The sequence below is a fragment of the Zootoca vivipara genome, chromosome Z (genome assembly GCF_963506605.1).
Source record: "Zootoca vivipara chromosome Z, rZooViv1.1, whole genome shotgun sequence".
Classification (NCBI taxonomy): domain Eukaryota; kingdom Metazoa; phylum Chordata; class Lepidosauria; order Squamata; family Lacertidae; genus Zootoca; species Zootoca vivipara.
Genome location: NC_083294.1, coordinates 19,516,429 through 19,539,725, shown reverse-complemented (window position 1 = coordinate 19,539,725; position 23,297 = coordinate 19,516,429). Strand labels below are relative to the sequence as shown.

General features: G+C 44.1%; 1 protein-coding gene across 2 annotated transcripts; it reads right to left on the bottom strand.

Moving 5' to 3' along the window:
* Nucleotides 1–2,809: 2,809 nt before the first annotated feature.
* LOC118084429 (potassium voltage-gated channel subfamily C member 1) lies at nucleotides 2,810–13,424 on the bottom strand. 2 transcript variants are annotated; one of them, XM_035113933.2, is made up of 3 exons: nucleotides 13,114–13,424; nucleotides 8,921–9,445; nucleotides 2,810–6,390 (listed from the first exon to the last, which is right to left on the bottom strand). In XM_035113933.2, exons 2-3 carry the CDS (start codon nucleotides 9,413–9,415, stop codon nucleotides 5,611–5,613), a joined length of 1,275 nt encoding a protein of 424 aa, XP_034969824.1. In that variant the 5' UTR covers nucleotides 9,416–9,445; nucleotides 13,114–13,424; the 3' UTR covers nucleotides 2,810–5,610. The 2 variants fall into 2 exon arrangements, with proteins under 2 accessions (XP_034969824.1, XP_034969823.1); XM_035113932.2 differs by having other exon boundaries at nucleotides 2,812–6,390; nucleotides 8,921–9,449; nucleotides 13,114–13,423.
* Nucleotides 13,425–23,297: the final 9,873 nt, after the last annotated feature.

Sequence of the window (23,297 nt, the reverse complement as noted above, 5' to 3'; positions counted from 1 at the left end):
AATTCAAAGCAGATTTGTTGTGCAACAAGGCGGCAGGGGGCTGGAGGGATGGTGAGGAAATGAAGCAAGAACAAATTGTTTTGTTCTTGCCTTTTCTGCTCAACTTGGCAGCCTCTCTCTGGTTAACTTCTTCCTCCTGGTGAAGAAGATGATGGGCAAATGAGGGTATTTTCACAGCCAAAGTTTTGAAACTGGACATCTGGGGTGCCCTGGGTTTCTGATGGGAATATATAGCATAATGTTCACCAGAATGTGCCTTTTATCTTATACTGTACACAACCAACATCCAGATCTGAGCATAATGAAGCTCACTGGGTGATTTGGGGGGGGCAGTCCTCACAGGGTTGTTGTGGGAAAAACATGGGCAAGGGGAGGCAGTGGTGTCCAAACTTATTTCAAAGAGGGCCAGATTTGATGAAGTGAAGGGCCGTGGGGGCCGACCGAAGGGCCGACCGAAGTTGTTGACGTTTTTTTAGGATTGAAGTTGTTGAGCTTTTTACCCCAAGAAATAAACTGCCACAGAGGCCAGATTAAACCATTAGGCCTCCGAAAGGGACTTTGGACATGCCTGAATAATGGATGGGGAAATTGACAAGTTGCCTGTTCTGAATAGGGTTGCCTCCCTCTGAATGAGTGAATGCAACACATGGACTAGCTTACAAAGCCAATTGGGGAAGCCAGTGTTGCATCTCTCACACACATGATACTTGGTGCATGCATTGCACATATGTGTGACATCACACACATGCTAAGTGTCATATGTCACAAGCAGCACAAGCCAAGCATCCCAAACGCTGAGCGCTGCGTGCACCGTCAGTTTCTCCACCTCCTCTTCCTCCTGTGGCTGGCAGGGAAGGAGGCCCTGGCTCCTTCCGACATTGCTCTGAGAAGGAGAAGGAGGAGACACGGGGACAAGCCAGGGCCTCATTCCCCAGTAACTGCAGGAGAAGCCAGCCACAAAAGCTGCAGCTCTGCGTTCAGCCTCCTCACCCCCCAGACATTGGGGGGGGGGGCACAAGCTAGTGCTCCTGTCCTGTATACATCTCTGTCACTAGAGGCCCCCAATGTCTGGGGGGTGAGGAGAGACCCAATGTCTGTGGCTAGGAGAGCCTTTTGCCAGCTTTGTCTGGTTTGCCAACTACAGCTGTTTGTGGACAGGGAGAGCCCGACCACTGTAGGACATGCATTGGTAACCTCAAAGCTGGATTACTGCAATGTGCTCTATGTGGGGCTGCCCTTGGCAGGGCTGGCTCTAGGTATAGTCCCAGTGGTGTGGGGCGCCAGGCTGGCAGGCGGGGCGCTGCACGGTGAAGCCGCGCAGAAGCCACACTACGCGCTGCGAGGGCGGGGGTGCCGGAGTGATCTCCGCGCCTCAGCGCCAGGGCGCCTGACCTGCTCAAGACTGCCCTGGCCCTTGGGCTTGGTTTGGAAGCTCCAGCAGGGGCAGAATGCTGCAGTCAGATTGCTGATGGGAGCTTCAGGCTGAGGACAAGTGACGCCATCTTTGAAACAGCTGCACTGGCTCCCCGTCTCCTACCAACCCAGGTTCAAGGTCCAGGGAATCTCAGGGACCTCCTGAATCCTTATAATATTCCAGCTCGATCACTGAGATTGCAGGAGTGCCACTGATCATTCCCCAAGTCGGCAAGGCTCATTTGACAACAGCTAGAAATAATGTCATTGGACCAGTCCTGTGGAACTCTCTGCTACTAGAGATTGAGCAAGTGCCTTCTGTTTCAGCTATTAAACGTCTGCTGAAAACATCCCTATTGTGCCAGGCCTATACAGGCAAGTAAGACATCCTTCCACAATGGTTAATTATTGTCTGTTTTTAACGGTTTTATGGTTTTCATTGTTGTGTTTTACCATATGTTTTTCTTGTTGTAAATCACTCTGATAAGTGTTTCTGAATGACACAGCAGCATACAGATGTTTTGAATGAATGAATGAATGAATAACCACATAAGAATTCTCAGAATGAATGAATGAATAACCACATAAGAATTCTCAGAGTATAACAGTCAGTCCCTTCCCAGGGAACTCTTGGAATTGTAGCTTTGTGAGGGGAAGAGGGGGTCTCCTAACAACTCTCAGCACCCTTCACAAACTATAGCTCCCAGGATTTGGTGCAATGGGGGGGGGCAGGAGTGCATTAAGTGGTATCATCAGTGCTTTTTTTCCCTGGGGGTACGCACACCCCTAAACATTTTGTGAATCTTTGTACTTGTGTCAATTTACTGTATTTATTTCCCCCAATCTGAACTATAAAATTGTGATTTTCTTGAGTCAAAATGAGAGTACTGTACCCCTAAATATTTTTTTAAAGAAAGAAAGCACTGGGTATAATTGTGTAAGTGTCTGGTGTGTACATAGCCAGTGTTTTCCTGGATGCTGGGGTCATGGCAGCTTCTATATTTCCCCTTAGAGTGTAGGTTTGTTGGGGCAGGGAGCTGACTGTCAGGTTTGCCAGGAGTGAAACTGGACTTTAGTTCACCCGGGTCAGAGAACCAATTTGGCACCCATACCCACACATTTGTGTAAACACACATACAGGCTGGGAGCCTCAATGGTGCCCCTCTGGAGGCTTCACCCAGGGCAAAAAACTCTGCAGCTAAAGCTCTGGGTTTGTTCCTCTGTAAAACACTAGATTTCCTGGTGCCAATGGAGGTATCCCTTGAAATGCAAATAGAGACAGGTTTAGGAGAGGAACCCAGCAGTTCGAAAGCATGTCCAAGTGCAAGTAGATAAATAGGTGCCGCTCCGTCGGGAAGGTAAACGGCGTTTCCGTGTGCTGCTCTGGTTTTGCCAGAAGCAGCTTTGTCATGCTGGCCACATGACCTGGAAGCTGTATGCCGGCTCCCTCGGCCAATAAAGCGAGATGAGTGCCGCAACCCCAGAGTCGGTCACGACTGGACCTAATGGTCAGGGGTCCCTTTACCTTTACTTTTATGGCAGGGGGAGGAAGAGCTGAATCTTCCCTCCCAATCCATCATGGTCCTGAGGCGGCTTATGCCTCCCCTTAGCAGTTCTTTACTAAACAGAAGAATCCTTCATGTTCTCTGTGTTTATTCAATTAACAACGATGCCTAGATTGCCCCTGAGAAACATGAAGCAGAAATTAATTGTAAAGGAGAAATATAATTACCTTTAATAAACTGTAGTGTGAAAGCACAATGCAGCATACATTATATGATTTAATAATACAAAAATACCCTTTTCGCACCAGTAGGCTTCTCTTAAGTGCAATGCAGTTATGAAACTGAGGTGCCAGTACCTAGCAGAAACCCAGGTGGCTTGGGGTCCACACTTTTTGAAGTCTTAAGGCCAAAGTGCACATTATATTAAGCACACTTATGGGGGGATTTGCTTAATGCTGCATTCATTACAAAAAAAGGAGATTCCAACAACATTTCTGAGAGTAAGAATCATTCAACAGTGGAATGTATTCCTTCAGAAAGTGGCGGACTCTCATTTCTTGGAGGTTTTAAAGAGGAGATTGGCTGTTTATCAGGGATTCTTAAGTTGCCATTCCTGTATTTCAGTGGGTTGGACTAGAGGACCCTTGGGAGTTGCTTCCAACTCCACATTTCTATGACTGTGCGGTGTCTTTTTCAAGTGTAGATTGTGTCCATTCCTGCTATCTGTCAGTAAAACATTTGCAATTATTTGCACTTCACTGGCTGGTATTCCACATTGCCCCCACCCCCCTTTTGAGACCCATGGTTGAAATGCACCTGATCTATGCTGATGGCTTCTTTGAAACTCATGTGATGCTCCGATTTGCATTGAAGTAGAGAGGAGAGTGGCTGGTGCATGTGCCCATCGACAACAAGCTATGGTTCATGGAGTACTATGACATGCATGCAGGGCCATTGGGTCCAATGGTGGCTCCTTGAAGGCCATCATTCAGCATAAAGCAACCAATTCAAGAGGAGAACCAAGCAAACAAGTGAGAGAAAAATATGAGGCATTCTGGATCCTGCTGTAGTCTTTCTAATCTTACGTGTGTGTGTGTGTGTGTGTGTGTGTGTGTGTGTGTGTGTGTGTGTGTGTGTGTATTCATGTGTGTGTGTGCATAGCTGCCAAGTTTTTCCTTTTCTCGCGAGGAAGCCTATTCAGCATAAGGGAAAATCCCTTAAAATAAGGGATAACTTGGCAGCTATGGTGTGTGTGTAATATGCATGAATGTATATGCATGTAAGTATGTAATACCTTTTGATCATGTACCATGTATGTATGAATGTGCATGTATGCATGTAATATCTTTTGATTGATATGAATTTTTTTAATGAACTGGAATTTAGCTTTCCAAATATTTCCACTATTTTCTATGAATAGAAGGAATGCTGAGAATCTAATGCAAGTCCTTTTTATGAGTTGTCCCTTTTGAGGTTGGGTGAGGGAGGGCCACCTCTTTAACATCAGTTGACCCCCAAACTGAAGTGGGATCCAGTCCTTTCCAGAAGTAGGTCTTACATTTGCTCCATTCTCATTTCCAGTTTGATGGTGGAGGCTTTATTCTCATCTCAGAGACTGAGCGAGTTGTGAGGGCCACTAACTATGAAATGGTGGGTTTTGCTCTTTCTTCTCTGTGCTCTGCCAAGAACAGCATTTGGGTTTCCAGTAAGTAATATAGTTTGCTGTATGCCTGATATATGAATGTGTTGACTTTTATTTCATGAGTCTCAGGGTCCAGTCCTATACACATTGGGAGGAAGCTTCCCTGAATCAATGAGATTAACATCTAAGTAGCCATGGAAAAGATTACACTGTGAGGAGTAACAGCAGCAGTAGTATTGCTAGGTATTGCTGCTTTTGTATGCTGTCAAATCCCTGCATCATTTCCCCCTTACAGTATATTATTATACTAGTTGTGTTTAGGTTGGAATGTTAGCTGCTGTAGGTTTTTTTCTGAACAATGATGGTGGCTTATACCATCTAAAAATACATAAAGATAGAACATTGTTGGGGACCCTAACCCATTTCCCCTTTGGTTGGTTGTGGCAGCATTAATCTTCTTGCACTTCATAAGAATAATGGAGCCCAGAATGCCAACAGAGATCAACTTGCATCTATCCATGCTCATTGTGGGCAAGCAAGAGCCACGACCACAGTTCAAAGGTATGTTCCAGGCAAAAAGGCTTGAAGACAAGAAGCACAAGGAGGAAGACCTCTTTTAGGACTATAAGACCATAAGCAGAGCCTGCTGGATCTGGCCAATCCACCCTTCTAGTCCAGCACCCTGTTCTCACAGTGGCCAATCAGATGCCTCAGGGACACCAGCAAGCAGGACATGAGCACAAGGGCTCTCTCCATTCCTGTGGTTTCCAGTAGCTGATACTCAGAGGTATTGTTGCCTTCAACCATGGATGCAGGCAGGGCAGAGCCACCATGGCTAGCGGACATTGGTAGCCCTATCTCTCTTTGGAAATGTGGGAGCACAGGTAGAGTGTGACTTGATTCAGTTGGCAGCACAGAGGCATATGATGCTCAGGTAGGAAGCTATAAATTACATCAAATCAGCTGAAGCATCTGCGGTGTGGCAGAGAGCTAACTAGAAGCCTGTTTTCTCTTCCCACAAATAACTGGCAACATGGTGCTCTGGAGGCCTTAGGACGACAGCATTGCTGCTTGTTCCATCTTCCTCTTTCTCCTCTCCTTGATCACGGCAGCATCATAATAGCCCTTGAACTTGATCAGAAAGATAGGGATTGGGATGACTATGGTCAGCACACCACAGAGTGCTGCACAGGCTGCTATCACTTGGGTGAATTCGGTGACAGGGTACATGTCTCCATAACCGACGGTGGTCAAAGTGATGACTGCCCACCAAATGCAGGATGAAATGCTCTCAAAATATGAATCAGGTGCCGGGTATAAGACCTCTGTGTAGAACATGAGGATGCCGAAGAACAGACTTTCGAAGGTAAAGATGACCATGAAGATGAAGATCTCTCTGAAGACAGACCTGGACGTGTATGAAAGGACCTGGAACATTAGAGGAATTTCTATGAGCTTAAGGATCTTCAAGAGCTTGAGGATATACAGTGCACGGACAAAACCCAGCCAGGCTTGTCCATGTGAGCAAAGTTCGATGAAAATTGGAAAGAGGGAGAGGAAGTCAGCCATGTTCAGGGGGCTGGTCAGGAACTTCCTTTTATTTGGGCAAAACATAAGCCGCACGGAAAACTCAAACATGAACCAGAGGACGCAGAAAAACTCCAGAGGGATGAGGTAAGGGAACTGTTCGTGAATCTCAGAGAGGTAGGTGGCAGTGCTGTTGTGGTGATAGGCATCTCCAACGACAAAGAACTCAATTTCTACATCAGCCTTCTTTAGGAAAAGGATACAAATCCCAATGTTGAAGACCAGGGAGATAGCGGCCAGAATCTGTGGAAAGAAAGTTCAGCTGTGTCACAAAGTTAGTTTGTGAGCTCTGTTTTAGAATACAGGAACATAAGAACATAAGAAGCACCTGCTGGATCAGGCCAATGCAGCATCTAATCCAGCATCCTGTCCTCACAGTGGCTGCCAAATGCCCCAAAGGGAAACCAGCTAGCAGGATCTGAGCACAAGAGCCTTCTCCCCTCCTGTGGTTTCCAGCAACTGGTATTCATAAGCATTGCTGCCTCACCGTGGCTAACAGCCATTGATAGCCTTACCATCCTCCATGAATTTGTCTGGTGGCTATCACTGCCTCCTGTGGGAGAGTGAGTTTCCTACTCTATGTGCTGCAAGAAAAAGTACTTTTTAAATCTGTCCTGAATCTTCCAACATTCAGCTTCCTTGGATGTCCAGGAGTTCTAATATTATGGGAGAGGGTGAAAAACTTTTCTCTATCCATTTTCTCTGCCCCATGCATAATAAACTTCTATCATGTCACCTTTTACTTGACTTTCTTCTAAACTAAAAATATCCAGACACTGCAACATTTCTTCATAGTGACATTGTTCCATCCTTGATGTATGGTCTACACTGATTGGGGAGTGGATCTCCAGCATTCTAGAAAGATTATCCCCTCCCACCCTTCTTTGTGGTGCCACTGGTGATTGAACCTGGAACCTTCCACTGGCAAGGCAGACGTTCCACCACTGAGCCCCCTAAATTGTGGCATTGTGGCAGAACCCCATTTAGCCCCTGTTTGCACAGTAGATCAGCCTTCCTCAGCCTGGTGCCCTCTAGATATCTTGTGTTACTATAAATCCCATCAGCCCTGGTTAGTGTGGCTGTTTTCCCATCAGCTCGAACTTCGTTCAGCCATTCTGGCTACGTCTGATGGGAGTTATTGCAAAATATCTGGAGAGCACTATGTTGGAGGAGACTTCCCCAGATTCCCACAAAGAAGGAACTGCTCCATCTACCATCCTTGTTTCCTTAATTTACTGACAGCTACTATTTCCCTTTCAGAATTAATGGTGCATGCACGGCAGGTTGTGCTTAACAGGCATAGGGAACTGTAGTACATACTTCGATAGGTAGCCTATCGAAGAGATGTAAAAAAAAAGAGAGTGCGTGAAAGGATATTGTCAGGAGAATCTGCTCACACAGGCTGTGTGAAGAATGTGTCGAGAATGTTTCTGCAGAAAAAGCTCAGCCTTGAGCTTGCCTGACAGAGAGAAGGTACCCTGTTCTTCTCAATTAAGCAGGCATCTGGTTTTGATAATGCAGACATGTGTTTTCTCTGTAAACATAATTTCTATGTGTGTTTAAAGCTGAGGGGAGGGGATGCCTCTATATAACCCTTGTAATGTATAGGCATGTGAACTCCACATGCCAGGATTTATTCAGTCAAAATTCACTGGAACTCAGATCTGGCACCTCTTAGGTGGGTGCCATTGTCATTATAAGAGAACAAGGGAGGCGTTCATGGTGAGTTCCAGCACCTCTTTTTCTAGAAAAATAGGACTGACCCAATGGTACAAAGGGAGCTTGCAGATGTAATCCCAGAGCCTTTGTCTATAATTTTTGAGAATTCTTGGAAAACAGGTGAGGTACCTGCATACTGGAGGCAGGCAAATATTGTCCCCCCTCTTCAAAAGGGGGGGGAGAAGACCCAGTTAACTACTGACATAACTACTGACATAACTACTGATGTAGGTAGCAGGAAAGGTCATAGAACACATAATTAAATGGTTGGTCTGTGAGCACTTATAAAAGGATGCTGTGATTACTAAGACCCAGCATGGATTTCTCAAAAACAAGTCATGCCATATGACCAGGCATCCCCAAACTTCGGCCCTCCAAATGTTTTGGACTACAATTCCCATCTTCCCTGACCACTGGTCCTGTTAGCTAGGGATCATGGGAGTTGTAGGCCAAAACATCTGGAGGGCCACAGTTTGGGGGTGCCTGCATATGACACTCAGTTCTTTTTTTGATAGAGATACAAGCTTGGTGGATCAGGGGAATGTTGTGAAGGTATTGTATCTTGATTTCAGTTAGGCTTTTGACAAAGTTCCCCATGATCCTCTTGCAGAGAAGCTGGTAAAATGTGGGCTGGCCAAGGTAACTGTTAGGTGGATTTCTAGTTGGTTGACTGACTGAACTCAAAGAGTGTTCACTAATGGTTCCTCATCATTCTGGAAAAAAGGGAGAAGTCGGGTGCCACAAGGTTCTGTTCAACATCTTCATAAACAACTTGGATGAAGGAATTGAGGGGATGCTCATCCAATTTACAGATGACATCAAACTGGGAGGGGTACGGTAGTTAATGCTGCTGGAGGCAGAACTGTGATTCAAGATGACCTTAACAAATTGGATCTCTCCCTCCCTCCCTCCCCTTGTTTAAAATCAGCAAAGGAAGCCCTGTTTGGACTTCCAGATGTTGTTGGAGTGCAATTCTCATCAACCCCAATGGCCAGGCTCTGTGGAAAACCACAGGCTCCCCATTCCCATTTTAAAGAAATGCTCCCGCACTTACCTTTGCACTACAGCTGGAAAACGGTTTTTCGAAGAGGGTCCAAATTTTGGGCTGCCACTGGGCCCTGCAACTATTATTCCCCCTTCCCACCTGGGCCAGGAGTCCCTGGTCATCTGCATCTTTGCTGTCATCCCAGAGGGCGAGGTCTTCCTGCTGGCTCTCCACATCGCTCAACCTTTGCCAGCAACAGGGAGCCAGGGCCGCCCCACTGATCTCCCAAAAGGCCAGCTCCTCCTCAAAGACAGACTTGCAGATGTATTGAGGGCAGTGGAGGTGCTTGGTCCTGCAGTAGTTCAGGACCTCTTCAAAAACACGGGTATCTCTGTCGAAGAAGAACTCTCCAGTGTTGGGGTCATAGTCAAACTCGGTGGATGCCTCCTGGGGCCCTGTGAGGCGGCTCAGTTTGGTCCCAGGGAAGGCTTGGAGGGTGCTAGCATAAGTCTTGTATCGGATTCCCCTGAAGTTCAGGGTGATCTTTTCTCTAGCAGATTTCATAATCCTGGCTCCTTGTAATAGCCAATGTATCTGCCTGTCAGGATGGGACAAGTGACAAAGTACAGTATAGTCAGGTGCACAGGAGGTATTTAAGCAGAGGTTAGATAAGCTATCTGCCAGGTATTCTTGAGCTATGATCCCTGACTCTCGGGACAGCCTTCCAATTCTACAATTCTATGATTCATTGGAGGCTTTTGAACAGAGGTTGGATATCTATCTATCATCTATCTATCTATCTATCATCTCTAATCATCTATCTCTTGCCTTTTCCCCAGACCAGGACTCAAGGCAGCTTGCACAAATCACAGGAAAACAGATAAAATGCAACAAGTTAGAAATATTGTTATTACAAAGTAATTAAACTGTATTAGAATTAAAACAATATAAAAACAGATCTATTTTACCTGGCAACCCAGGTAGATGGGCGGCATATAAATAATAAAATTATTTTTTATTGTTTTTATTATTAAAACATGGATAGTAAAAATAGCATTATTGAAAAGCCCTTTTCAAAGGCATGTCAAAATAAAACAGCCTTCACCTGCCGGCGGAATAATGACAAGCAGGTGGCCAGTCTGCTTTCTCTAGGGAGCGAGTTCCAAAGTTGCCTGGGGGAGTCCACCACTGAGAAGGTACTGTGGGGGGTAACAGAACCAAGAGAAGGGCTTTCCCCATAGATTCCAGAGCCTTGGTGGGTTTGTATGGGAGGATATGGTTAGGGTAGTGACATAGCTTGAGCAGCTTGGCTAGTGGCTGGACTATGTCATATCCTCCAACATTTCTCTGATTAAAAATAGGGATGTCCCATTCCATAATGATAATTTTACTGTTTATACCCCACACATCTTACTGGGTTGCCCACTCTGGGCAGCTTCTAACATATATAAAAACATAATAAAACATTAAACTTAAAAACAAAGCAAAAAACCCTTCCCTATACAGGATTGCCTTCAGACGGCTTGGGAATCTGATAATTCCATACCCTTCAACATTTCTCCAATGAAAATAGGGACATCATAAGGAAAAGTGGGACATTCCAGGTTCAAATCAGAAATCGGGATGCCTTCTCTAAATCAGGTACATTCCTGGAAAATAGGGACACTTGGAGGGTCTGCTATGTGTGTGTGTGTGTGAACCTGGGTCTCTTCAGTCCTATTCTAACCCTCTAACCCAGGGAAGGATTTCATTACCAAGCTTAAAACCATGGAAGCACCTGGGATGAATAGAGACTTCGGATTCTTATCTCATTATGCATGATCAAGCTTTCTTTAGCACCTCAGCCCAGGACTAATTGCAGCCATCAGCAGCCATTAACAGCCATCTACAGGTTTACCACTCCCATCAGCCCATCTCCCATTCCCACCCACCCCCACCACCCTCTGTATATATATAGGGTCTGACACTTCTGTTTCTAGTGTATCTGAAGAAGTGTGCATGCACACGAAAGCTCATACCAAAATATAAACTTAGTTGGTCTTTAAGGTGCTACTGAAGGAATTTTTTTATTTTGCTTCGACTCAGACCAACACGGCTACCTACCTGTAACTTTGTTTATTGCTTGAGAACTGCAAGTGCTGTTTGTTACACTTTGCAGAGTTGGTGTGTCATTTTTGTTTTTCTGTTAAGTTGTATGTTACATGCAGGGGTGCCAAGTATATGGGGTGGAGGGCCCCCCTCAATATTTTGGGGCATGGGGCTTAGCCCCCCCCCAAATTGAGGGGACTGCCACCCACTGCTGCCGGGCCCCATCCCCCAGCCGGGTGAGCGCTCAGCAGCTGGGTGGTGGGCACAAGGTGAACATCACCCTCTGCATGTCCCATCCCTTCCTCACACACTGGAACCAGGCTCCAATGGGAGCCTAGGGTGTGTGTGTGTGCCTGGTTGTGTCCCCTCCAGAAAATGTGCCTGGTGGATGGTAGCTGAGTGGGTCTGGCCATCATGCATATGACGTCATGCACACATGATGCACCTCCCCCCCCCATGTTGGGTGGAACTTGGCGAGCCTGGTTACATGGAATATTAACATATTCATTAATATTATTAGAGAGGCAGTGTGGTGTAGTGATTATAGTCTCAGACTAAAACATGGGAAAGACCAGGGTTCAAATCCCCACTTAGCCACAAAGCTTATTGGGTGACCCTTGGGGGTCAGTCCTTCCTCTCAGTCTAACCTACCTCACAGGGCTGTTGTTGAGATTAAATGAGGAGGAGGGAAAACTATGAGTGCCGCCTTGAACTCCGGGATGGGGGAGAGTGGGCTGCAAAGGCAATAAATTAAATAAATAAGAAATAAAATGACCCCCCTCCCCCTGTGGTATTGTGTGTGTGTGTGTGTGTGTGTGTGTGTGTGTGTGTGTATTCTTCAATGTAAGTCACTTGGAGAACTTACGTGACTTGAAGAAGTCACTTGACAAACGACTAATAAGTTTTAATAAATGATTAAACAAAAACAAATTATTTCTCCTTCTCTCTCCCCCCCTCCCAAAAATCCATCATTTCGAGTTCCTCTTTATATGAAACCAACTACATAATTCCACTTCCAGACTTTGAACATTGCAGAGGGTTGGTCTAGATGAGCCTTGGGGTCCCTTCCAACTTTATGATCCCTACATGATGCTGTTAGGAGAAGAGCTGCATTTGTAACAACTGAATAAATTGATGACCAAACAGTTAAAAAAACTAGATTCCAAAACTTTCCATCCATAGACAAATGTTGCCACTAGCTTCTTGGGTCACTGCAACATTTTGTGTTAAAATGGCTGTTGTAATAGAGGGACCCAGTGACAGGAGTATTATTCATTGTTTTGCCCAAAGGCCATTGACATACTGAAAGGATCACACAGATGACAAGCAAAGGGGTGGGTGGAGGGTGAAATATACTCGGAGTTGAGTGTTGATTTCATGCTCTTTATTTCAGCTCATGGTAAACAGTGAGTGAGTGCTTTCCCCAAAAACCTCTGGCTATATATATATATCAGTACATAACAGAGGGGAGGAATACCCTATTTGTATTTTAAAACACTGCCTCTGTTATTATTGTATACATACTGAGTCAGTAAAATAGATTCACAGTTCACTTTCATTGCATTGCAGGGGGTTGGACAAGATGACCCTTCCAACCATACAATTATGTGATGTTATAATTCAATAACAAGTTTTGCAGTGTTGACCCTAATCTTAGAAGCAGCCTATTCATAAAAAAAATAAAAATCCAAGCACATGGAATGTGAAGAGGTAAAGAGACAATATCCCAGATGGCAAATTTCTTACCTGAGAGAGAGATAACATAAACAATGAAGCTGTGTCTATTCCACCCTGGATAAACAAAAAAGGGGGACTTGTAATGTCCCCCTTTTCTGACACCCCTCCAAAGTTACAGCAGCTACCTCTTGCGAGGAAGGAGAAATAGTGAACACACACACACACACACACACACCCCTTTGTATTAATGTAACATTTACAACTCTGTATTTTTGTAAAATTGTTTTTAAGTTGTCTGTTGCTGCTTCAGTTTTTTGTACACCTCTTATAGATTTTTAAAAATATATTAAGCGGTGTAGAAATAACCAGTCAATCAATCAATCAATCAATCACTTTCCTCTGGGGCTGATGCATACCTGTGTTGCTGCAATTGTTTGCAAAGCCCCCCCCCCCATCTACACATTTCACCTGCTCAGGAAAGGTTTTTTGGTTCTTACCTTTAGCTGGGCAGTGTTTTCTCCGGACCCTTAGAAAGACCAGGCAGCAAGAGGAGAGGCAAGAGAGAGGGGGGAAACAGGATGTTCTGTGGCTTATATCCAAGCTTTGTGGCTCATAGATGCCAGAAAACAAAGCTAGCCTATAAAACAGAAACCCTCCCTCCATCCTTCCCTCTCTGGCTAGTTCTCCCAATAGTAAACTCACATATTTTAGGGAATATTTCACAATGGTGAGCACTGCAACAAAGCAGATGAGCTTTGGACAGCATATTCTGTCCCCTTTGCACTGCCACCCATTGTTCCTGCTAGATCCTCAAAGGCTAGCAGTGCTCTGGAAATATGCAGGGTTTGCATGCCCTTAGCTGACTTTTGTGCCAGGATCTTATGCAACAGAAGGGGGAAAGATATGGGTGGGAGACTTAGAGTTGGTTTATTTCCTGGCTGTTTTTTGTTCAGACCACTGCTAAAGCACAACACACACACACACACACACCCCTCTTCACCACATATTTTTTTATTTTTCCAGTCAGTTATGATTCACCCTGCGAATAATATGTTGCAAAGGCCCTATTTTGTGTTCTTTTTCTTGGAAGATGACTTCAGCTCTGCACCCTGGTAATCAAATATAAAAGAAACTACTGCACCCATAAAATATTTTTAAGAGGCAAAACAGGTAAGAGAATGCAGGATTTAGTAAGAATGCATGATGAGGCTGCTGGATCAGGCCACTGGCGCATCTAAACTTGCGTCCTGTTCTCAGGAGAGTGCAGAGCAATCGCATCCCAAGAGGGTCGTGTTCCTCCCGGGTTCCAAGAGACCTCAAATATCATGTCTGACCCTCTCTGCAGCATAAAACAGACTGCCCACCTTGTGTTCGTCCCACCATCTCCCTGCTTGTCAATGTGGGGGAGACCCTGAGAGATAGTAGCTGGAGCAGGTCTGCACAACTTGCGTAACCCACACATCTACCAACACTGTGCTATGGCTTACTAGAGCAGGGGTGGAATCTAGTTTGCATTTCTACTTGAACCCCAAGATCCACCATCCTGGTGGGTGGTACAAAAGACAGACACTAAATCCTTTTCAAGTGATCATTTATTGCTTGCTTGTTTGCATTTTTATCCCACCCTTTTCTGTCCAAGGAGCTCAGTGCAAAGTTATTCCCCTTTTCATTTAATCTCAGCAACAGCCCCAAGGTAGGTTAGGTTGAGGAGCAGTGACTGGCCTCCAGGGTTACCCAGTGAACTTCATGGCTGAGTGGGGATTTGAACTCTGGCCTCTCCCTAGTCCGACACTCTAGCTACCACTGGCTCTCACCTGATGTTCTGTGGAAGACTTAAAGGAAGACTTAAACCTGGAAGGGATGATGCAGCCACACAGGGCAGTCTCGAGCAGGTCGCGCGCCTTGGTGCTGAGGGGCGGAGATCAGGGTGCCTACTGCCCCGGCGCCCTGGCACACCGCACCACCGGGGGTCTACCTAGAGCCGGCCCTGCAGCCACAAGTCCACTACTGGCCTTTGCATGCTAAGACTTCAAGCCTGAATCTAAGATGACACCTGCACCAGACATTTCAAACATCATGATACCACTTTAAACAGTCATGGCTTCCCCCAAAGAATCCTGGAAGATGGAGTGTGCTAAGGGTGCAGAGAGTTGCCAGGAGGCCCATTTTCTCCTCCCAGGGTTACAATTCCTAGAGTTACCTGTGGAGAGGGATTGATTGCTAAACCAGTCTGGGGATTATAGTTCTGGGAGCAGAATAGGAGCTTTTTTAGTTTTAGGCTTGAATGTGGGGGATCCCAGGTTCAAATCCCAGCTAGGAGGCTCACTGCTTCTCAATTATTCCTTAATTCCCCCCCCCCAAAAAATTTATACAAAAAAAAACCAAAACAAAAAACAGTACCATAATATAAACTACATAAATGCACATTCACAACTCAGATTAGAGGGATATGTTCTGTTAGCTGATGCAGGAGTGCCAATTTGAATAAAATATTGGGGTGACCCAGGTAAGCCACGCCCCCACATAACTGATCACATGACATGGCACATACACACCATTTGAATGACAATTGCCATCAACTTCGGGGTGGGGCCAGCCCCCTCAAATATTTTATTGGGAGGAGGGCTGAAGACACCTTGGCACCTATGAGTTGGTTGTTAAAGTTTAATGTGCGTATATTGAAAAAAGAAGAAGCAAATCTTAATCTTCCTTTGGATCCTACTCTTAGCTGAAAAATAAATTCCAGCTAAAAGATGCTGAGAAAATGTTGCATATGATTGTCATGGGCCTGATATTTAGATACTACTCAAAATTCCACAAGCATCTGAAACATTAGCTAATGCGAATAAGCTTTAAAAGAGGATTGGGGAATTTTCATGAGAAGGCTGTCAATGGCTGGTAGCCATAATGGCCAAGCTCTGGGTCCATGGTCAGAGTTAGTGATGCTTCTGAATGCCAGTTGCTGAAAGCCACAGGAGTAGGCGAGTTGCTCTCGTGCTGGCAGGTTTCCTTCTGGGGCATCCGATTGGCCCCCGTGAGAACAAGATGCTGGACTAGGTGGGCCTCTCCTGGCCTGATCCAGCAAGTTCTTCTGATGTTCTTATGCAATGATGCCAACAGTAACCAACTATTCACATATTAAAGAACAGATCCAATCGTATAACAGATTTGAGCAAAACTGGTCAGGGTTCATTCAGTTTACTGAGTGTTACAAAATCAAACCACATGCCTCACAACTTAATTGCCTCTGCAAGGTCACTGTGACAATAAAATCAAACCAAAGACCAGCCCAGGACATTTTGCCATCTGAGGCAAAGGACATGATTGCATCCCCCAACACATTCCAGGTCCAGATGCTGCGCAGGCAGGCAACTGAACCTTGCCTAAACACTGGAAATGGGATCAGTGCCTTATTCCCTGGCACCTGAGAGCAGCAGGGTCGCTTTGGGGCACATGGCTTACGGGGCACATGACAAATTCATCTCTGCCCTCTAGTATCTTGCCATGACTCGCTGCCCCACAACATCTGCCACTCTGCCGAATCTTAATTGTCTGTATATGTGAAGGAGGCAAGGAGGAGAAGCAAAGTTAACCCTGCACTCTTCACGCCATGCCCAACGTGCCCATTAGGGTGATGACTTTTTTACAACCTCATTTACCTGTATCATAATTTGATGAGCTTTCATTCAAGATTAGATAAAAGCTTACTTTCAAATAGATTTGATTAAAAAAAACCTCACGCACAAAATGATTTCAAAAATTTTATTTATCAGATTTTTGACCACTTTCGAAGTCACTGTAAGCAGATATGAAATTGAACCCAAGCTTTAGAGTCACATATATACAACATTATATAGGGTCATCAAACACACACGGAAGCTTTTTAAAGCTGCAGTAACAGTATAGACGCCGCTAGTGGACGATGTTTTGCTACCTCTCCTGTAGGTTCTTTTCCCAGCATGTCCGGCAGGGTCTGCTGGCTGAGTTTTGAGGTCCCAAAAAGGAGCTTTTACCTTGCGCAGGTGTGACATTTGTATACCCTATGTTATTAAGAACACTGCCCATTGTGGAATGTGGTGTTGTGTCCAAATTTGATACGAAATATATATAGAAATATATAGAATTGTTAATACAATTTTATGAAATGGTAAAACGGCATACAAAAAAATTAAAAACGGTTTGTGCGTAACCTTTTTAAATATTTCAATGGAATATACCTCATTTTAGTCATTAATAGGCAAAAGTTCATCCATTTGTGCTACAGGAAATAATTTTTGTGGAAAAGAAATGAAAAAGTCATCACCCTAGTGCCCATGCATGAAATGGTTTTTCTCAATCAGTTTTAGCCAGTGGTGAACTAGTGGTTAGAGTTTAAGACCAGGACTGCAAGACCAGGGTTCGAATCCCCCACCCAGCCATTAGACTAGTAATCCTAACTTACCTCACATGGTTGTTGCGAGGATGAAATGGGGACAAGCTTGGGGGGGCGGAGGTGGGATGCAAATGCAATACACTGATAAATACCATAAATACCGGTAGTTGTCTCTGCAAATTCTGCTTGATCATTCTTCCTTCCTTCTTTTTTATGCAAATTGATAATTTTTAGATTATGCCAAGGAGATTATTCTTTTTAGCTCCAATGTGCGTGGAAGACCAGGAACTGCTTCTCCCAGTGAGAGAGGGAAAGCAGGTTCTTGGTAAAAATAACCAAGCTGTGACAATGAACAAAGAGGTGGCCTGGATTTGAACCTCCTTAGTGAGAGAAGGGAGGCAAGAACCAGGCGAAGGACATGCTAAATGGGGGGACAAGAAAAAGGAAAAACTGGAGTGGGGCTGGCAGAAGAGCTGTTAGAGAGAGGGGAGTGGGCTGGAGTGGTCGAGAGACGGAGTGGGTTGATAGCTATTGTAATTAAAGGACGGATTAAATGGTTTGAAACTGGACTGTATATAGGAGCTGGTCGGGATATCCAGGGAAATGTCATCCGGGAGAAGGAGGGGGAATTAGAAATTAAATTAGCTTAGAAGTGAGGTATTAGAATTGTCAGAATGGATAAGGTAGACTATTTTTAGTGAAAATTAATAGGCCAAAGGGAGTAATTAGAGGGAATAAGTTGTCTATTATTTGGATTAAAGGGTTTTATTCAAGTTATTATTCTAAGATTTAAATTGATAGTTTTGGAATTGTATAAATATGAAAATTGCTAAGATGGAATATAACTAGACTCAGGAAGGGAGAACGGGGAAGTCGAAGTTATGATAGAGTTATTAATATAAGATTGGATTTATTTATTTTTCTTTTTGATTCTATCTCTTTTTTCTTTTTTCTTCTGGAATTTTTCCAGTTTTTTGCTCTATTTTTCTTTTCTTTTTTCCCCTTTTTTCCTATATGGTATTATGATGTGATGTGATGAAGTGAATGTAATTTCAAGTTGAAAATCTCAATAAATATTTTTTTTTAAAAGAGATTATTCTTTTTAACCACCAGAGGGTGCCCTACTACTACAGCCTTTGACTAGAAGCCTGTGTGACTGGGAAATAGAGCTAGAGACAGATGTTCACCTCTAACTAAACCGGGGTTAGTTTTTTTTAAAAAAAAGATTTGCAACATAAAATACTTGTGAATAGAGGCAATTGCAAGGATGTCCATGCAACAGCAGAGCAATGTAGTAGAGATTCAGCTTTTTTAAACAAAATCAGTTGGCTAATTAAGAGAGAATGCACATATTAATCAGATAGACTTTTTAAAATAAAAATAAAAATTTATATTTGAGTTCTTATTAAATACTATAATTGTTAGGCACTAACTCAGAAGAAAAGGGCAAGCAGTGGTTGGGACATGATACAACTGCACAAGACTGTGCCGGTGTGGTGCTGTGGTTAGAGTGTTGGACTAGGTTCTGAGAGAGACTAAGGTTCAACTCCTCCCACTCAAGTCCTGAAGCCCACTGAGTGTGACCGTGTGAGACAGTCACTCTCAACCTAAACTACCAGTACCTCACACCCAAGTTAATTGCGCACAAGATGTGATTGCACTACATTGCAATTACAGGTAGGTAGCCGTGTTGGTCTGAGTCGAAGCAAAACAAAAAAATTCCCTCAGTAGCACCTTAAAGACCAACTAAGTTTATATTTTGGTATGAGCTTTCGTGTGCATGCACACTTCTTCAGATACGAAGAAGTGTGCATGCACACGAAAAGCTCATACCAAAATATAAACTTAGTTGGTCTTTAAGGTGCTACTGAGGGAATTTTTTTGTTTTGCATTGCAATTGTAATTGGTATTTTGTCAACTTGATATAAATTTCCTTGTATTATTAATATATTGTTGTTATAGTCATGTGCTTTTCAGCACTTTTTGCAGTTGTTCTGTATAGAATTGTGCCCTTGGACGTGATTTTTTTTTCATGTGGCGATGAATGGGACAGCAGAGGTTACATCTGGTTGGGACTGCTGCAATTCAGCAGTGCTATTGTGTATCTCTGAGATCTGGCTCAGCTCTTGCAAAGTATCCTGTTTGGCTTGTGTCCACCCTGTCAGCCTCCAAAGCCCATGAGCAGTAAATTCAAACTCACTTTCAGAAAGAGGATATTCATGTCAACCAGTTTACTTCCTCTTTTCTCAGCTGGAAAAAAAGAATCTTATAGATTTGTAAACAAAGGAGTTTTGTCTGACGTTCTACCTTGGCAGATGGTTCCAAGTGGCTTGCAATTCCAGGGAAGACATAACAGTCAAAACTTTTGGCATGAAAAGCTGTTAGGCTTTGTATAATTATTTTGTGGTTACAATAACCATGCAGACTATGTTTTTAGGAATAGGAAATGAGCATGAATGGGAAGACTACTGAATTGAGACAACCCATATATTTTATTACAGAGAATTCTTAGTGCTAAGCCAATGGTTCCCAATTTGGGGGGGGGGCTCTGCCCCCTTGGTTCCATAAATTTATCCCCAGTGTCTGCCCCCCCCACCAGATTACCAGATTATGAGAAGCATTCTTCAGAATGGCACTTTGAACAACCTACTAAGGAAGGCAATAACACAATAAAATTGAAAGCAGTAACAATTCATTGCACATTTATTCAAAATCCAATATTTTGCTGTTGTTTAATTACCGTATTTTTCCATGTATAAGACTCCCCATTTTGGAGACTCCAAATTAAGAAAACACTCCTAAGCACTACCTGTGTATAAGACAAGGCCCAATTTTAAAAACAATAAAGAGTCAACAGTTAATACCTCTGCCTTCAATAAAGGCCTTCCTCTTAAGGGAGTTCTTTATTTTAACTTAAAAGTTTCTTGGGTTTCCCACCTTCTTGGTTGGATCAATCTGTATGTAACCTACAACAAAAAGGGAGGGAAAGGTTATCAACATTTTATTTTGGTTGCTTGTTTTGTTGTTAAAACTGGGGGTGGGGTGAGTGGGTGGGATACCTGCCATTGTGCATATTTCCACGCAGAACAGTGGGGTAGGGAAATGACTCTAGCTGATTTCTGAAGCTGCAATAATTGCAGAGAATAGTGAAGTGAGATTGAAAGAACCAACTGAGCTGAGTTTTGCAGGGCCTGAGTGAAGCAAACAGTCTGTAATCTCCAAAACTTCTCATTTTATAATGCACACTGGTTCCCAATGCCAGGGACATACGTCTCCAGTGGAAACAGCAAGGAAGATTGGCCAGATATCTGAGGCCAACTGCAGAAGCCCAGAGTTAAAAGCCTCCATGCAGAGAAAACATTTTCGCCCAACCAAAACCCAACTGAAACAATTGGTGAATGGACCAGCTGTTGATGGCGAGTTTTGTCTTTTTGCAGATAAAGCTGCTTGCTATGCTTAAGAATTGTATTCTTATGGGAACTGGTTCAAAAGCAAAGCAAAGTTAGTTTTTAATGGAGGAGGATTAACTCTAGAAAAAGTTATCAGGCATCAGCTCAAACTCATAAATGCACCCAAATAGCACATGAAAGCACATTGCTAAGACTCAGGACCTGCACATTATAAAAACGAAGAGCCACAGTGGCTATGCTCTGCCTCCACAGTTGGAGGCTGTTGTGACAAAAGTCCTTTACTTTCCGTCTTAATTTACAACCAACTTCTCAAATTATAAAAGAACCAACGTGGATATCCTGGGGTAAAGTACACCTTCCACTATCCCCTTTAGTGTCCCTGTAAACCCCCTATAATGCATGGGGTTTAAAGATAAAATGAAAGTTCTCTTCCAGCACAAAATGTGGCCAGTTACCTATATAGACTTGGGGCTATAAGTAAGACTGTTCCTATGTGTACTCAGATAAGGGTTTCACTTCACTAGAAACTCCCTTACTGTAAAGCTAGCCTCCTTCCTGAGGTAACTTTGTTACCATCCAGAACCTGTCTCCTCCTTTTGTTGTTGTTTAGTCGTTTAGTCGTGTCCGACTCTTCGTGACCCCATGGACCATAGCACGCCAGGCACTCCTGTCTTGCACTGCCTCCGCAGTTTGGTCAAACTCATGTTCGTAGCTTTGAGAACACTGTCCAACCATCTCGTCCTCTGTCATCCCCTTCTCCTAGTGCCCTCAATCTTTCCCAACATCAGGGTCTTTTCCAAGGATTCTTCTCTTCTCATGAGGTGGCCGAAGTATTGGAGCCTCAGCTTCAGGACCTGTCCTTCCAGTGAGCACTCAGGGCTGATTTCCTTCAGAATGGATAGGTTTGATCTTCTTGCAGTCCATGGGAATCTCAAAGACAACAGGCATATAAAAGTCTCCTCCTTTAGCCCCCCCTTTTCCTGGTGCACTCTCAGCCACAAACTAACCTTTCTGCACTAAAAGGCAGTTTTGAGAGTTTAAAAGAGTTCCCCACCAACTGGGTTCCTGGATACCTTAGCTGGAAAATGAAATAGACGATTACTAGTATGACACTTTAACGATGGATACCGGTATTTATTGGCTTGAATCTTAATGGTTGCTTTCTGGTATCATTGGTACAAACTTAATTTCACAGGTATTGTTCTTGGTAATCAAATAACAGAATACCTATCAACTACTTCATCTACTCTAAATCTACCTTCTCCACAACCACCTGAGCTCCCACACACAAAAAAACCCTCAACCGCTGCACATCATATTTAAACCCTCGGCAGTCCCTCCTCCAGTGGAATGTTGCTGTCAGTCACCCGGGAGACTGGGTTAACCCTTCAATTGGCCTGATTGGAGAAGCAAAATACAACAGAACATTTCTTTAAAAAAACAAGAAACAAACACGTCACAGCTGTAATGCTACTGAGTATTAGTGGTTGGAGGGGGAGTGTCCTTGTGCTCAGACCCTGCTTGCCCATAAACTGCAGTACTGTATCCTATGGAAGCGGATCAAAGCCATCATGGCCAGTAGCCGCTGATAGCCTTGTGCTCCTCCATTCATTTGTCCAATCCCTTTTAAAGCCATTCAAGTTGGTGGCATAGCTGTCAAGATTTCCCTTTTCTCGCAAGGAAGCCTATTCAGCATAAGGGACTTTCCCTTAAAAAAGGGGAGAACTTTACAGCTATGGTTGGTGGCCATCACTGCCTCCTGTGGAAGGAAATGCTTATCTTCATTGGCTGTCTATGAGTTTGAATGTTATGAGAGTAGGAAGAAAACTTCTTTCATTCCCATTGTCTCCATGCCATGCATAATTTTATACGCTCTATAAACGTGCAACCCTATATAGCCTCCCTTGGGAATAACCCCTGCTGAACACAGCAGGTATTAATCTGGAGGAAACATCCACAGGATTATCATTTATGCTGATGACACAACCTTGATGGCAGAAAGTGAGGATGAATTAAAGAACCTTTTGATGAGGGTGAAAGAGGGTTAAAGAGCAGAGCACAAAATATGGTCTGAAGCACAACATCAAAAAAATTAAGATCATGACCACTGGTCCCATCACCTCCTGGCTTTAAATAGAAGGGGAAGAAATGGAGGCAGTGAGAGATTTTACTTTCTTAGGGTCCATGACCACTGCAGATGGTGACAGCAGTCACAAAATTAAAAGATGCCTGCTTCTTGGGATAAAAGCAATGACAAACCTAGACAGCATCTTAAAAAGCAGAGACATCACCTTGCCGACAAAGGTTAAAGCTATGGTTAGTTAAAGCTATAGTTAAAGCTATGGTTTTCCCAGTAGTGATGTATGGAAGTGAGAGCTGCACCATAAAGAAGGCTGATCGCCAAAGAATTGATGCTTTTGAATTATGGTGCTGGAGGAGACTCTTGAGAGTCCCGTGGACTGCAAGAAGATCAAATCTATCCATTCTTAAGGAAATCAGCCCAGAGTGCTCATGGAAAGACAGATCCTGAAGCTGAGGCTCCAATACTTTGACCACCTCATGAGAAGAGAAGGCTCCCTGGAAAAGACCCTGATGTTGGGAAAGATGGAGGGCACAAGGAGAAGGGGACGACAGAGGATGAGATGGTTGGACAGTGTTCTCGAAGCTACCAACATGAGTTTGACCAAACTGCAGGAGGCAGTGGAAGACAGGAGTGCCTGGCGTGCTCTGGTCCATGGGGTCACGACTAAACAACAACAATGTGAACCCTGATTCAGTAGTGAACTCGATAGAGGAAAGATGCACAGCCCGGACCCTTTCACACCCTCTCCTCCCACATTCTGGAGCAAGCAGAACTCTGTTTTTGCTCCCCAGCTGGTAGGAGAGGCGGGGCTGGGGA

Excerpts from the sequence above, each read along its gene's own strand:
- LOC118084429 (XM_035113933.2), bottom strand. The coding sequence starts at position 9,415 with ATGAAATCTGCTAGAGAAAAGATCACCCTGAACTTCAGGGGAATCCGA. Across the intron at positions 6,391-8,920 it reads TTTCCAGCTGTAGTGCAAAG|ATTCTGGCCGCTATCTCCCT; the intron begins GTAAGTGCGGGA and ends TTCTTTCCACAG.